Genomic DNA, 13364 nt, shown 5'->3' on the forward strand with positions numbered 1-13364 from the left:
AGTTTGAGCAAAATTGCTTGGAGTAGAAATGGCAATATTGAGTCCAGAAAGGAAATGATATCCATAGCAACAGGCATAGCTAATAATTGTAATAATTGTGTTGGGATGCAATTGCTACATGGTACATTATTTTAATCTCGATTGCCTTTTGTATTCATTATCTCTTATTTATTTGAAAAAAAAAATATGGCTGCTTATTATATGCAAGACCCCTAGATGGCCAAGAAACATACATAAACCATAAAAAGGAAAGATTAAAACTCTTACCACAACATCAGGGAGAGACAGTTCCATTTTGTAGGTACAGCTACAGAAAAGCTTTGCTTCTTAGGTCTTGTCAGAAGATCATATTTAATAGAGGGGACCTAGAGTGATCCCACCCTATCTAATCCAATTGGGATGGGTAGATCTCTTCAGAGAGTGGTGACTGCACAGGTAACCTGGCTATAAAGGAAACATTGAATGGCAGTCGGATAAAAGCCAGGAACCCATGCAGGTCACACAGCATGGATAAAACACAGGCAAACTACTGAAGCATGCTGAATAATAGTATTTATAATCCAATTTACCTAGAGGATAGAGGTTTGAGAAAGCGGTTTGAAGGCTGTTTTCAACACGAGTTATTGAAGATTTAATACACTCCGTTGTTTTCCTTTTCTGTTGCCAGTCTCCCTTTCTATTTTTTTAACTATAATTTTTTTTGAACCAGGCATCTCTCGTGCCAAAAGGCAATGTTCAATTTGTTGCCCATCGTTTGTGAATCCATTTCATGAGATTATTTTCAAATTCTAACTTAGGACATTTGGACTTTGCTTTGCTGGTATTTTCTGGTTCTCTTGGGCCAAAAGATTGGAAATGGAGAGGGGGGGAGAGCCAGAATGTGTGAACCGAAAAAGGATCCTCTGAGTCATGATTTGAAGGATCAGAATATGATCCTTCTATTGTCTCTTTTTTTATGGTTCCTGTTCCAATTCATCAAGATGAATCAGGTTGGGTTGACACATAAAAAGCGGAAGGACCATCACCACCCCATGACTCATAACTCAAGAAAAGACGTATACAAAAGATTTTGTTGGAAAAAATGGAGCTGGGATCAGTGTGTTTCTCTTCAAGCTTAGAATGATGATTGAACCCTTGGAGTGCTGGAACGCTGGTTTTGACTTCTTTTATTTTCCTTTTTTTTTTGTGTCAATTTTTGCATCCTGCTATTTCCCATCATGCTCAGCTTTCTTGACAGCAGAGGCACTGGGTAAGTTTCACCCTGCACTCTCCCTGGTGGCTGGTTGGGGTCATTCTGGCGGTGGTCACTTTATGGTACTAGTGCAGTGATAGTGAGCCTTCTGGGCTCGGCGGGTAAGAAACACACACGCACATCCAAACACGCAAACACACAAACCGAACAAATGAGAAACAGTTTTCTATCTATCCCCCCACCATCCTGGCCATGCTGAACAGCAGTGCCAAGGCTGGACCTGAAGTGGAGTCACCACTGCCCTGGTGCCACTCAAAAAGACTGCCTCACGCTGTTCCCCAGGATCTGTCACCTGCCACTTACATTCAGGCCGTGTTCTCTTTCTCTTGACAAGGCCCCCTGTGGCACACCTGAGGCTGCTCCAGGTTGCACGAGGCCTTTTCCTTTAAGCAGCTTCAGAGAATGCTCTTCTGTGACCTCTCCCCAAAACTGCATGAAAGCATGCCCCATTCTTACACAATTTTTGGAGGCTCCAGAGGCACACATGAGACCACAGCCCTTTCATGCAACTCTCAGCAGATCTGGAGGTTGCGCAAGAGCACACCTCATTCTCAAGCAACCTCCATACCGTCCCAAAATCACACGAGAACGGGATGTGTTTTTCAGAATAGTTGTCAGGTGAATGCTGGTGTGTCACCCAAAACAACGGTGCTGCTTAACAACAGAAATTCTCTTCTCAATTGTGATGGTAAATCAAGGACTATTTGTAATGGGTTCGTGAGCATATATGTCCCACAAACAGTATGCAGTTTATCCGTTTCTTCTAGAACAAATATTTGCATCAAATTAGATTATGAGTCAGGTTATTTGTAATGGGTTTGTGATCATATATGTCCCACAAACAGTATGCAGTTTATCCGTTTCTTCTAGAACAAATATATGCATCAAATTAGATTATGAGTCAGGCATTCTTATCTGTTGCCCCTGAATTGGTCTGACATATCTCTCCTCTTCCTTCTGTTGGCATTCTGAATGGCTTCTCTCAGAGGTAATGGAGAAGTAATGGATACGTATAAGTGATTTGGTATACGTGCAAAGTAAGTGGTATAGATATATGCTGTATCCTAACCTTAGCCTATGCAAGGAGATCCATTAAATTCTGGGAATATGCTGCATATTGATAAAACAAAAACTTACTTGTGAAATTTGACAAGGAGAACTTTGACTGAGCCAGCCACATATATAGATGGAAAGCTAGGATTTTTGCTTCCAACAACTATTGCAAGTCTCCCTCATCCTTAGGTAATTGATAACACTGATATTAAATACCGTAAGAACCTGCAATTGATGGCTTCTTAAATTCCATCCTGATAGTAGGAAATTGATTGAACCACAGATTTGAAACTCCTGTACATCTAAGCTCTTAGTTACCTACATTCATATGGCATCTCGCAGGATTTAACAGGAGACTTAAGGCTTTGGCTCTGAATTAATAATTTTAGGTATATATCTCCAACATGCACAGTTGCACTTGAATAGCCAGATAACTCTAGTCCAAGCTCAGTTTAGTTGTTCGTTTCTTTGAAATTCAGCTAACAATTGATGTAACTTTGGTGGATCTTAAAAATTGCAAGTAACCTTCAGTAGAGATTGAATAGGTCTGCAGGAAATGGCATTCCCATCATCAGTGATTCCTTGAACAATTGTGGTTCCAGCTTTTGTTCTGAAAGTTAGTGGTAGCTGAGTGACTTTGAGCCCCATGACCTAGGAAAACCATTCCTTGACGGGAAACTGAGACATGATTGGTGATTAATTCAGCCTATCAAAAGGACTCTTATTCTAATGTGTAATCAAGCTTGTTCTTGGTTGGTGGCTTTCATGGTGGAAATCAAGGCTTTAACAGTTGCTACCTGTCCCTTCAGCTTCTTGAATTAATTATGCTTCTTGATAGAGTGTGATGATTTAAGATACAAAAACAGTAATATTTGGAAGAGCCAGGAGGGAGAAAAGAATTGTCGGTATAAAGGAAGTGAAATTACACATGTAGATTCAGAGATTATATTCCTATAACAAGCTTCAAATATTTATGGAATAAGCCCATTTCCAAGATTTGCACAATGTGCTATTTAAATTAACCTAGTTTCTTGAGTGAGTTTACATATTAAATCTCTAAAAGTCATAACCAAAATTAACTCCAATCAAGCTTAGCTTGTTGTGCAAATTTAATTACTGAGTGTTTATTTGACCTGGTTAAATAAACAGACACAGGATATCTGGGTTTCAGAATATTAATCCTTGTAATCCTTCATTTCTTGGAACTATATTTTTTATCCATATTATTCTACAGCTGAAACCTCATGGAACATTTTTGTTTAGCCCCATGCAAAACATGCTGCATTTTTAATCCACAGACTCAACCTCACACTAAGCCTTCTGAACCATCTCACAACTTCAGTTTGTCTTCTTTTGCAGTGCCCTCCACATCTCATAACATCTTTGATTGGGCTAATACCTTTGCCTTCCATTGTTTAGCTAGGATTTAGATACAGTATTAACAAATATAATCTGGAAATTAAATATAAACTCCATAAGATGTTATTAGCATATTAGAATAATATAATATGTCATTCTAATACTATTAAATAATGCTGAAAGGGTATTTGATAGGAGATAAACACTATTCATACATTACAGATAAAATATTTGCTTTCTTTGAAATGTTGCAGCTTAAACTGTTTATTGAAATTTGTTTTTCTTGTTAAGATTCTTTTCCTCTTTGTCAAAAATCTGCAATAAGTCAGGACACAGGTGGATAAGCACACACTTGTAGCACACACCAACCTTTACTGTGTTTTTCAAATTTTGCTTCTAAAGTGCCAGTGACTTAAATTGGGGAGGTGGCTAGCATCTGTTTTTTAGAATGTGTATGGCCTCTGTCTTATCTCTGGAAAGACCATAACTCCTTTCAGAGTTGTTGCATAACCTTCATATAGGTCAGTCTGCAAATGTCCTACTTTAAAAGAATTGTTCTTCCATCAATCTCTGCATTTTGTCCCTGAGCTTCTGGATAAGAATCTCTAGGTCAATGGTTCTCAAACTTGGCAACTTTAAGATGTTGGACTTCAACGCACAGAATTTCCCAGCCAGCAAAAGTCCACAAATCTTAAAAGTTAACAAGTTTGAGAAACCCTGCTTTAGGGTATATGGTTACATACCCTGATTGTATAAATGCTTTGTGTGCAGAATATAGCAAATTAATTTTGCAGCATTTCTACTTAAGGAGAAAAAAAAGGCACAAGTAATGGGGGAAAAAAACCTTTATTAGAAAACCTGGGAAGACAGTGTAGGTCAAAATAAAAAGCATTTCTAGGAAAGAAGGATAAAGTAGAACACAGCTTGCCATATTAAACAAAACATTTTGCCTTGCCTTCTTGGACTCAGCATTGCTCTGTATCAAATTCATAATACACCACAAAACAACCTGCAGTCTCTCTCATGGCTATGTATTGCAGAAGACAATTCCTATTGTCCGTCTTCGTAAGAACATAAAATCTGATGTGCTGAATCAAATCAAAAGCCTATCCAGAAGACATATTGCATCCTAGCGTTTCTGTGTCTGCTTGGGAGCTTTTCATAAGCACCAACTGCTGGAATTGTTCTCTATTAAGTAGTATTGATGGTCCTAGTCTTCAAACTTGGCCCTTTTATGACTTGTGGACTTCAAGGCACGCTGGCTGAGGAATTCTGGGAGTTGAAGTCCACAAGTCATAAAAGGGCCAAGTTTGAAGACCCCTGCCCTAGGGCCTTGATCCCAAAGGAAGCATGTAACCTTCATGACTGGTCACTAATGTTAGTTGTCTTTCAATTCCATCTTAAAGTTACCTAAATTGGCTAACTTAAGAATGTGCTGTCTTTGACCTGTCTTACATAAAGCGCGCTGCTGTCTTTAATACCAATGCTGTTCAGCTTTATTGAGTCACTCTCATTTCTAAAATTAATAAAGAAGGAAAGTAAAACTTTTGTATCCAATTTATTGTACCCTAATCTTTTCATTTAAGAAAGCTCTAAACGGCTACTCCACAACAAGGCTCCCCTGAATTGAGTCGGAAAACCACCATCAAAGTCAAAATAGATAAACTATTTATCATTTGATTGGGAGCTAAGCAAAGTTGGTTGGATGATTGGCAGCTATATAAATGTTATAAACAAACATATAAATAAATTCTGCTTTTGATTGCTGCCTGAAAGGCAAATTTTAACCTTTTAAAACATCTACATATCATTTGAATACAAATACAAGAATGCTTTGTGTATACAGTTGCATTAGAGTCCTGCTTTAAGTTAAAGGTGAAATACATTGCTGTTGATTTAGACAAGGTTACGTTGGTTGATTTTGGTGTGACAGCCAACCATTTGATATGTACACACGTACGTTGCCATTGTTGTGAGTTTGGCTGCTTGGAAGAAAATGGTCCAAATATTTACAGCCTAGATTGACAATTGTTTGGCATTGAAACAACTTTTTGTTTTTCCTCTGTTATGAATAGGTAGAGGAGACATCCAACCCCAGCTGGACAGTGCGCTGCAGGATGTGAACGATAAATATCTTCTTCTTGAAGAAACAGAGAAACAGGCTGTTAGAAAAGCACTGATTGAAGAACGTGGCCGATTCTGTTCATTTATTTCTATGCTGCGTCCTGTAATTGTGAGTTCCATTCCCAACACTTTTATTGTTCATGTGTCTTTGAAAGAAAGTGAAGTATTTCTACAGTAACATATTGTATTTCCAATTCCTGTTTTTTAAAGTATCCATAACCTACTTAATGCTTCTCCCCTCACATACACAGTTAAGCACAAAAGGACTGTGACAAGATAAGATAGACAGTACACATAAAACAATACGCAATATACTGTAAATAAGAGAATAACAGAATTGGAGGGGACCTTGGAGGTCTTCTAGTCCAACCCCCTGCTCAGGCAGGAAACCCTATACCATTTCGGACAAATGGCTGTCCAGTCTCGTCTTAAAGACTTCCAGTGTTGGAGCATTCACTGCTTCTGGAGGCAGGTTGTTCCACTGGTTAATTGCTCTAACTGTCAGGAAATTTCTCCTTAATTCTAGGTTGCTTCTCTCCTTGATTAGTTTTCATCCGTTGTTTCTTGTCCTGCCTTCAGGTACTTTGGAGAATAGGTTGACTCCCTCTTCTTTGTGGCAACCCCTGAGATATTGGAACACTGCTATCATGTCATCCCTAGTCCTTCTTTTCATTAAACTAGACACCTCAATTTCCTTGCAACCACTCTTTATATGATTTAGCCTCCAGTCCCCTAATCATCTTTGTTGCTCTACTCTGCACTTTTTCTATCATTGTGGCGACCAAAACTGGATGCAGTATTCCAAGTGTGGTCTTACCAAGGCATTATAAAGTGGTATCATGTGAAGATTTTCATGACTTTCATAAAAATATTTGAAAGAGCTTTGCATAACTCTGGTGATCCATATTCTGAAAAGTCATTACTGTGAAGATCCCCTCTTTCATGCACACTATGAAAGGGGTTTTTCTGAAGAATATTATAAGGACCTTCTGAAGAATTGTATGGCTGGATTTGATGATCAAGATGCAACTAACACAATTATGTGCACAGATGAGAAGCATCACTTAATGGTTCAGAATATTTTTTTCTTTTCTGTACAGTTGATGTACAGTAATAGTAGATTCTTATTTCAGAATATTTCTTGAATTCAGTGGAACTTCAGTAGACATATATAGGTGTATAGAATAAAAGAATGAGATACAAAATTGATGAGCATGAGGTTCTTGCACAGTGCAATAAGATAATGTCCTACCTTTGTAGATCGTTTTAAGGATATGCAGTGAAAGTTTTGACACTTAAAAACACCTTTATATTCATTCATTCCGATTTTATTTTATTTACCTGGTCCTTTCAATTCCCTGCGCACCCTTAAATTTATTTATTCAATATTTTCTATGCAACCTTTCATTCTAAATATTCTCGGGCAAGGTAACAAATACATGAAAAGTATTAAGTAGCTAGTTAAGAATTGCAAATAATCAAGAGGCATTGAAAGCTTGGAATTTTTTAAATTAGTTACTTGGCACTGATAACTGCAAATTAGGTGACAGTCAACACTTCTAGGACAGAATTCTCATAATCTGTTTTCATTTCTCTTTCATCTACCTCCCTCTTCCAGACCGAGAAGTAATTTCTGTTGGAAATGACAGAGACCTTGTGCGTAGGGTGTCCTGGGAAATTAGGAATAGAAAAATAGAATAGTTATTGGGTATGACGGAAGTGAGAGACTTAACTACTTAGTTCTTCTCTTTGCTTAGCTAGCTCATCTGTGAATGAATCCATTCTGTCAAAGAGCCTTGTAAATTGGATCTGAATACTTTATATGTATCTTGTGGAAGGAAGAGATATAACTAGGCTGTGTGCTATTAAACTATTCCATGGCTTTGTTACTATATGTAAATAAAAAGAGGGGCACAATGGCTCAGCGGTTAAAGACGCTGAACTTGTGAACTGGAATGTTGACAGCCCAGGTTTGAGACCCGAGGGTCATGTGACAGAGTGAGCGCCCGTCCCTTGAGGCAGCTCCTGCCCACCTAGTTCGAAAGCACGCAAATGCGAGTAGATAAATAGGTACCATTTCAGTGGGAAGGGAACCGCTTTTTGTGTGCCTTGACGTATAGTCAGGCTGGCTACATGACCTTGGAAGCATCTTTGGACAATGCTGGCTCTTTCGGCTAGGACAGGGAGGCAACCTTGGCTCTTTTATGACTCGTGGACTTCAACTCCTAGAATTCCTGAGCCAGCATGGCTCAGCTTGGAAACCTCTCCGTTTCCCCTCAGTATGGCTGGCTCAGGAATTCTGGGAGTTGAAGTCCACGAGTCATAAAAGAGCCAAGGTTGCCTACCCCTGGGCTAGGAAATGGAGATGAACACTGCCCTCAGACACGACTGGACAGGGGAAACCTTTACTTTTATATGTAAATGAAGTTACCTCTTCCTTTCTTCCTCCTTCCCCAAACCATGAATTTTGGAAATAAACCTCCCCAAATTCATACTTAGGGGGTAGGTAAGGAGGTTTTACAACTCCTGCTAGCATGTTTTAAGATACATATCAGTGTTGTGAGAATAAAGTATTGGAGAAATATAGATCCGCCCTACTGTATTTCCACGTTGTGGTAAGACTGTCCTCAGTTGACGAACTGAATACACAATAAAATTGAGTAGATAAGCAATACCAGATTCTGTATTTTTTTTAAAAAAAAAAAATCTTACAGGAAGAAGAAATATCAATGCTAGGAGAAATAACTCATCTACAGACCATATCAGAAGATCTGAAAAGCCTCACCATGGACCCACACAAGCTGCCATCATCAAGTGAACAGGTACACTGGTTTTTTAAGATTCCTGACTCAAAAATAGTAAGGTGGTCCTCCATTTACAACCATTCATTTAGTGACCATTACAATGGCACTGAAAAAGGCGACTTACGGTCATTTTTCTCACTTATGACCGTTGCAGCATCCCCATGATCATGTGGTCACAATTCAGACGCTTGGCATCTGGCATGTATTTATGTCAACTGCAGTGTCCTGAGGTCTTGGGAACACCTATTGTGATCTTCTGACAAGCAAAGTCAATGGGGAAGCCAGATTCACTTAACCGTGTTACTAACTTAACAACGATAGTGATTCACTTAACAACTGTGGCAGGAAAGGTTGTAAAATGGGACAAAGTTCACAGAACAGTTCTCTTGCTTAGTAACAAAAAAAATGTGTGCTCCTTCTTTACATTCATTTGGGGAATTAAGGCAAAAACAAAAATCTCAGTCAATGTACCCTCAGAGATACTACATCGTTCAATTTTTGCAAGAAGAACTGGAGTATTGGAGCAGGTTTTTTAATGCAGGAAGTTGGTTTTGAAATAGAGGTTGTGTTATAGGTTTTGTATAACATGCAAGAGAGCCAGTTTGATGTAATGGTTAAGGCATCAGGCTAGAAACCGAGAGAAGGTGAGTTTTAGTTCCACCTTCGACACAAAGCCAACTGGGTGATTTCGGGCCTGTCACACACTCTCAGCCCTAGGAAGGAGGCAATAGCAAACCACCAAAACCAAAATCTTGCCAATAATACTGCAGGGATTAGTTTAGGCCAGGGATAGGCAACCTTGGCTCTTTTATGACTCGTGGACTTCAACTCCCAGAATTCCTGAGCCAGCCATGCTGAGGGGAAAGGGAGAGGTTTCCAAGCTGAGCCATGCTGGCTCAGGAGTTCTGGGAGTTGAAGTCCATGAGTCATAAAAGAGCCAAGGTTGCCTACCCCTGGACTTTAGGCAATCACCACAAATCAAAACTAACTCAAGAAGTCATACAGTAATTGCATAGTAAGAAAGAGAGTTCATCTCAGTCCATAGCCCATTGTTTTCACTGGAACATGTGAACACATAATTTGGATGCTGTTCTGGCATATAACAAATTTGTCTTGGTTTTTATTTCATCTAAATATTGGGTGTATTTATCAAAGACTTTAAAATATTTATTGAGGGACGCACAGTTGAACGTTACCATGCATAATCTATGGGCCAGTTATGACATCTTTTATTCTGTTCGCTCAATTATCGATGTTCTGCAATGTGCTTAGTACTGTATTGTCTCTGATGTTTTTAGAATGTTTTCTTTTATTTTGCATGCCTGAAAATCCAACCCTAACTTATTTTATAATTAAGCAGTTCTCGGAATAACCCAAGACATAGCGATAGTTCCCTTTGGTTCATAGATTATATTGCATTGCTATCAGAGAAGCTGCTAATTATTATTAGTAAAGAGCAGTGTTTCTCAACCGTGGCAATTTGAAGAGAGGTTTTTCCATGGACCGGAGGGGATGTGTTTTCATGTGCTGCCTGCATCCCACGGATGGGGCTTCGCTTGTTTGCCTGGCCCGGATTCTGGTGCTGGTCCACAGACTGTTGTGAGTCCGTGCCAGCCACTGGACCCGGCAGCTGAGTCCGGGGAATCAGAGGAGGAGGAGGAGGGGCCTGGAGAGCCATCGGAGTCGGAGGAAGGCTCTGATGAATTGCAGGACTTACTATCTGATGAAGAGGCTGGCCCTTCCAATCGTGCTCAGGCTGAGATGTGCGGGGAAGCTGAGTCAAACTCTGAGGACTCACAGCTGGAAGACATTAGAGACACTTGCAAACGCAGACTGGCAACAAGAGCAGAACAGAGGGAGACAATGGGGCGACTCCAGGGAAGGAGGAGAAGGCATTGAGAAGCCACGCCTTGGGGCTGCATAATAAAAAGGGAAGGTGTGGGCGGTGTTTGCAAAGGACTCAAGTTTCATGGAATCCTGTTTTGTTTGTCTTGCTTGTGAAAGTTCTCCGTTTGCATCGTGTTTTGTTTGCCTTGGACAAATCTCCGTTTGCATCGTGTTTTGTTTGCCTTTGCTTTGGGGATATTTTGCAGGTCTGTACCTAACTAAATAAAGGGGTTTGTTTTCCCTGCATTTCCAGCCTGCTTGTTAAAAGAGGGGTTTGTCCTTGTGAATTAACAAGGACTCACATAGGCTGGGACAGAACACGGACTGGGGGTTGGAGACCCCTGAGTTAGAAGACCCCAAACCAGCCTTTTAAAGTCCTTCTTGATCTTTCATGGTGATTTTTGTTTTTTCTCAGGTAATTCTCGATTTGAAAGGTTCCGATTATGGCTGGTCCTATCAGACTCCTCCTTCTTCTCCCAGTACCACCATGTCCAGAAAATCCAGTGTGTGCAGGTAAGTGTGGTACATGATGTTTAAGATTTTGAATTTGGGCCAGGAAAACCCAACCTCACCACCTGTTCTTAATGGAACTCATTGTGTGTTCATTACCCTCTCAGCCACCCAACTTTGCTTATCAGGGAGATGGACGAATTTAATAAACTTTCGACTGTATGGGAATTTACTTAGGGGTGAACTCCATGTACATTTCCTTCAGCAAACAGGGTGGTAGAAAAAAACAGGATAAAATGCAGTAAATAAAATGAAATTATCCTGTTTCTTAAGGAGCCCTGTTGTTTAAACTTTTTAGTCTGTTGTATTTGGATTTGAACTTAGAACAGGGGTGTTAAACTGCCAGCCTGCGGGCTGGTTGCATCATGTGGAGGCCACATCCATCCCAGCTCTGGCAGTGCGAAAAAAAGTCACAATACGTCGCGACACGTCACGTGACGCGGCAAGTTTGACACCCGTGACTTAGAACATTCAGCAAGTCTGAAGCGATCTTTTTGGAACTGATTGAGCCATCGTTTCTGCTGAGTTCTGTCAACTTTTCCATTATTCATTTGTGGCACTGTATTTAGTTGGGCTTCCAACATTGCAGTCCCTGTGTCCTGACCCAGGTCGTGTAGGTAGATGCAGGCAACAGTAAAGTCTTTTATTGCACTGCTAAACCACGACAGACGGCCCTGGGGGGGGGGTTGATAAACCCCCATCCCACTTTTCCCCCAAAACCAGCAACCCACTGTCAATGTAAACACAGTCCCACCAGCTGAGTCCAATAGTCACCAAAAACAAACCCCCAAATAGGAAGAAAGGCGAAGTCCACAAATCCAGTGCAGACGTTGCAAAAACAAGCCACAAGCAGAGTCAGAGCCCGCAAAGCAAGATACGCAAATCCAGAGGCTGAAACCTGAGTTGGAGGCTAGAAGTCAAGGTTTCTCAAAGTCAGGGAAGAGTGCCAAGACAAGCAGTTGTTCCCAGTGTTCCCTGGCCTCTGGTTGAATCAGCCCAAGCTAGGTGTTCCTTGTGAGGAAGGGTGGGACAGCCTCCTCATGAGCAGCCTCACAGACCTCTTCTGAGCTTCCCTCTGCTCCACCCTCCATGCCCTCAGATCAGGTGGGGAAGGCAGCTGTTCCTTTTTCAGAGGGGATTTGTTGTCTCTCATCACCATTGCCTGTCTGCAACTGATCTTCCCCTGTGTTTGTGAAGTTAGGCAGCTCCCCAGCCGGTCGACCACTTCCCCCAATGCTGGAAGGGCCTGGGACAGCATCATCCTTAGCCCCTGGACTCTCCAGACATTCTAGGGCAGTGGTGGCGAACCTATGGCACGCGTGCCAGAAGCAGCACTCGGAGCCCTCTCTATGGGCACACGTGCCGTTTCTCCAGCCCCGCCTCCCCCCACGGCCCCCTCCTCCCCAGAAGCCCCCCTGGAGGAGAGTAGCCCCCGAGCGTGGCCCACGCGGAGCAGCAAAGCCAAAGACATGGCAGCCAGGCAGCGTAGAAAAGACTCTGCCCTCATGCCCCATCACACACAGTTGATGCTGTGGGCGCGGGCAAAAGGCCGTGGCCGCCATGGCGCTGCTGGGCTGCCTGGGTGATCTGCGGTGGGCCCTGGAGGCGGTGAGTGGCCCTGCGGGCAGGCGGGGTGAGGGCGGGGCAGGGGGTGGAGCGAGGGCGGGGCCAGTTTTTGGACACTCGGTCTCTTAAAAAGTTTGCCATCACTGTTCTAGGGGAGATGTGCCATCCCCGTCAGATGCTCCTGGTTCCAACTCCGTCTCCAAAGCAGGATCCAACGGGGCCGTGACACCCCTACCACTTAGCATTTTAGAATCCTGAGGTGTCTCCAAATCTTGATTGAATTTTCATTAAAATTCTGTGGATTTGCCCCTAATATTGGAGTGATTCGGAATGCGTACGGTTGAGGATTCTAATGCTTAAAAGAATTTTACCAAAAGCGGCTTGAGAAAATTAAAAGGTCTCTTTTAATCGAGTCGGTTTACTGTTTAATTGATGATCCAGAGTCTGCTCTTCCTTGCCCTGCTTTCATGCCCTTGAACACTTAAGGTGGAATAAAAGAAGGAGAACTAATTATGAAGGAACTTCAGTGGCATAGCAGATTAAAGTATCTGAGAGCATCAGTCGTCTCTCAAATGGTTGGGATAAAGTCGTTTGTTGTTAGATGCAATAGCTGTGAACTGTTCAGCACTGTTTTAATAAGTTAGTTTTGTTTTGTGTGTCTTGGAACTCTTGAGATGCCTTTTCAACCTCCTCCAATAAACTGTTTTTCTCTTGGCTAAAACAGTTGACCGCATGCACACCTAATTCCTTGCTTCTCCCCAGGTGTATTGAAACCTTTACTTTTCTCCTTTTCTCCAGCAAAAGGAAAA

The 13364-nt window shown here is 41.5% G+C and overlaps 1 protein-coding gene across 3 annotated transcripts in view; it reads left to right on the top strand.

Moving 5' to 3' along the window:
• The window catches only part of MTSS1 (MTSS I-BAR domain containing 1), a gene marked incomplete at its 5' end in the record, with an annotated part of 117911 nt that overhangs the window by 84266 nt on the left and 20281 nt on the right, over positions 1–13364 (top strand). For all 3 annotated transcript variants that reach the window (XM_015811715.1, XM_015811713.1, XM_015811714.1), the window contains 3 exon segments: positions 5740–5897; positions 8503–8610; positions 10895–10992. In XM_015811715.1, the coding sequence (XP_015667201.1) occupies positions 5740–5897; positions 8503–8610; positions 10895–10992 (364 nt within the window).

Source organism: Protobothrops mucrosquamatus, unplaced genomic scaffold (assembly GCF_001527695.2).
Source record: "Protobothrops mucrosquamatus isolate PMUCROS unplaced genomic scaffold, P.Mucros_1.0 scaffold47, whole genome shotgun sequence".
Taxonomy (NCBI): Eukaryota; Metazoa; Chordata; class Lepidosauria; order Squamata; family Viperidae; genus Protobothrops; species Protobothrops mucrosquamatus.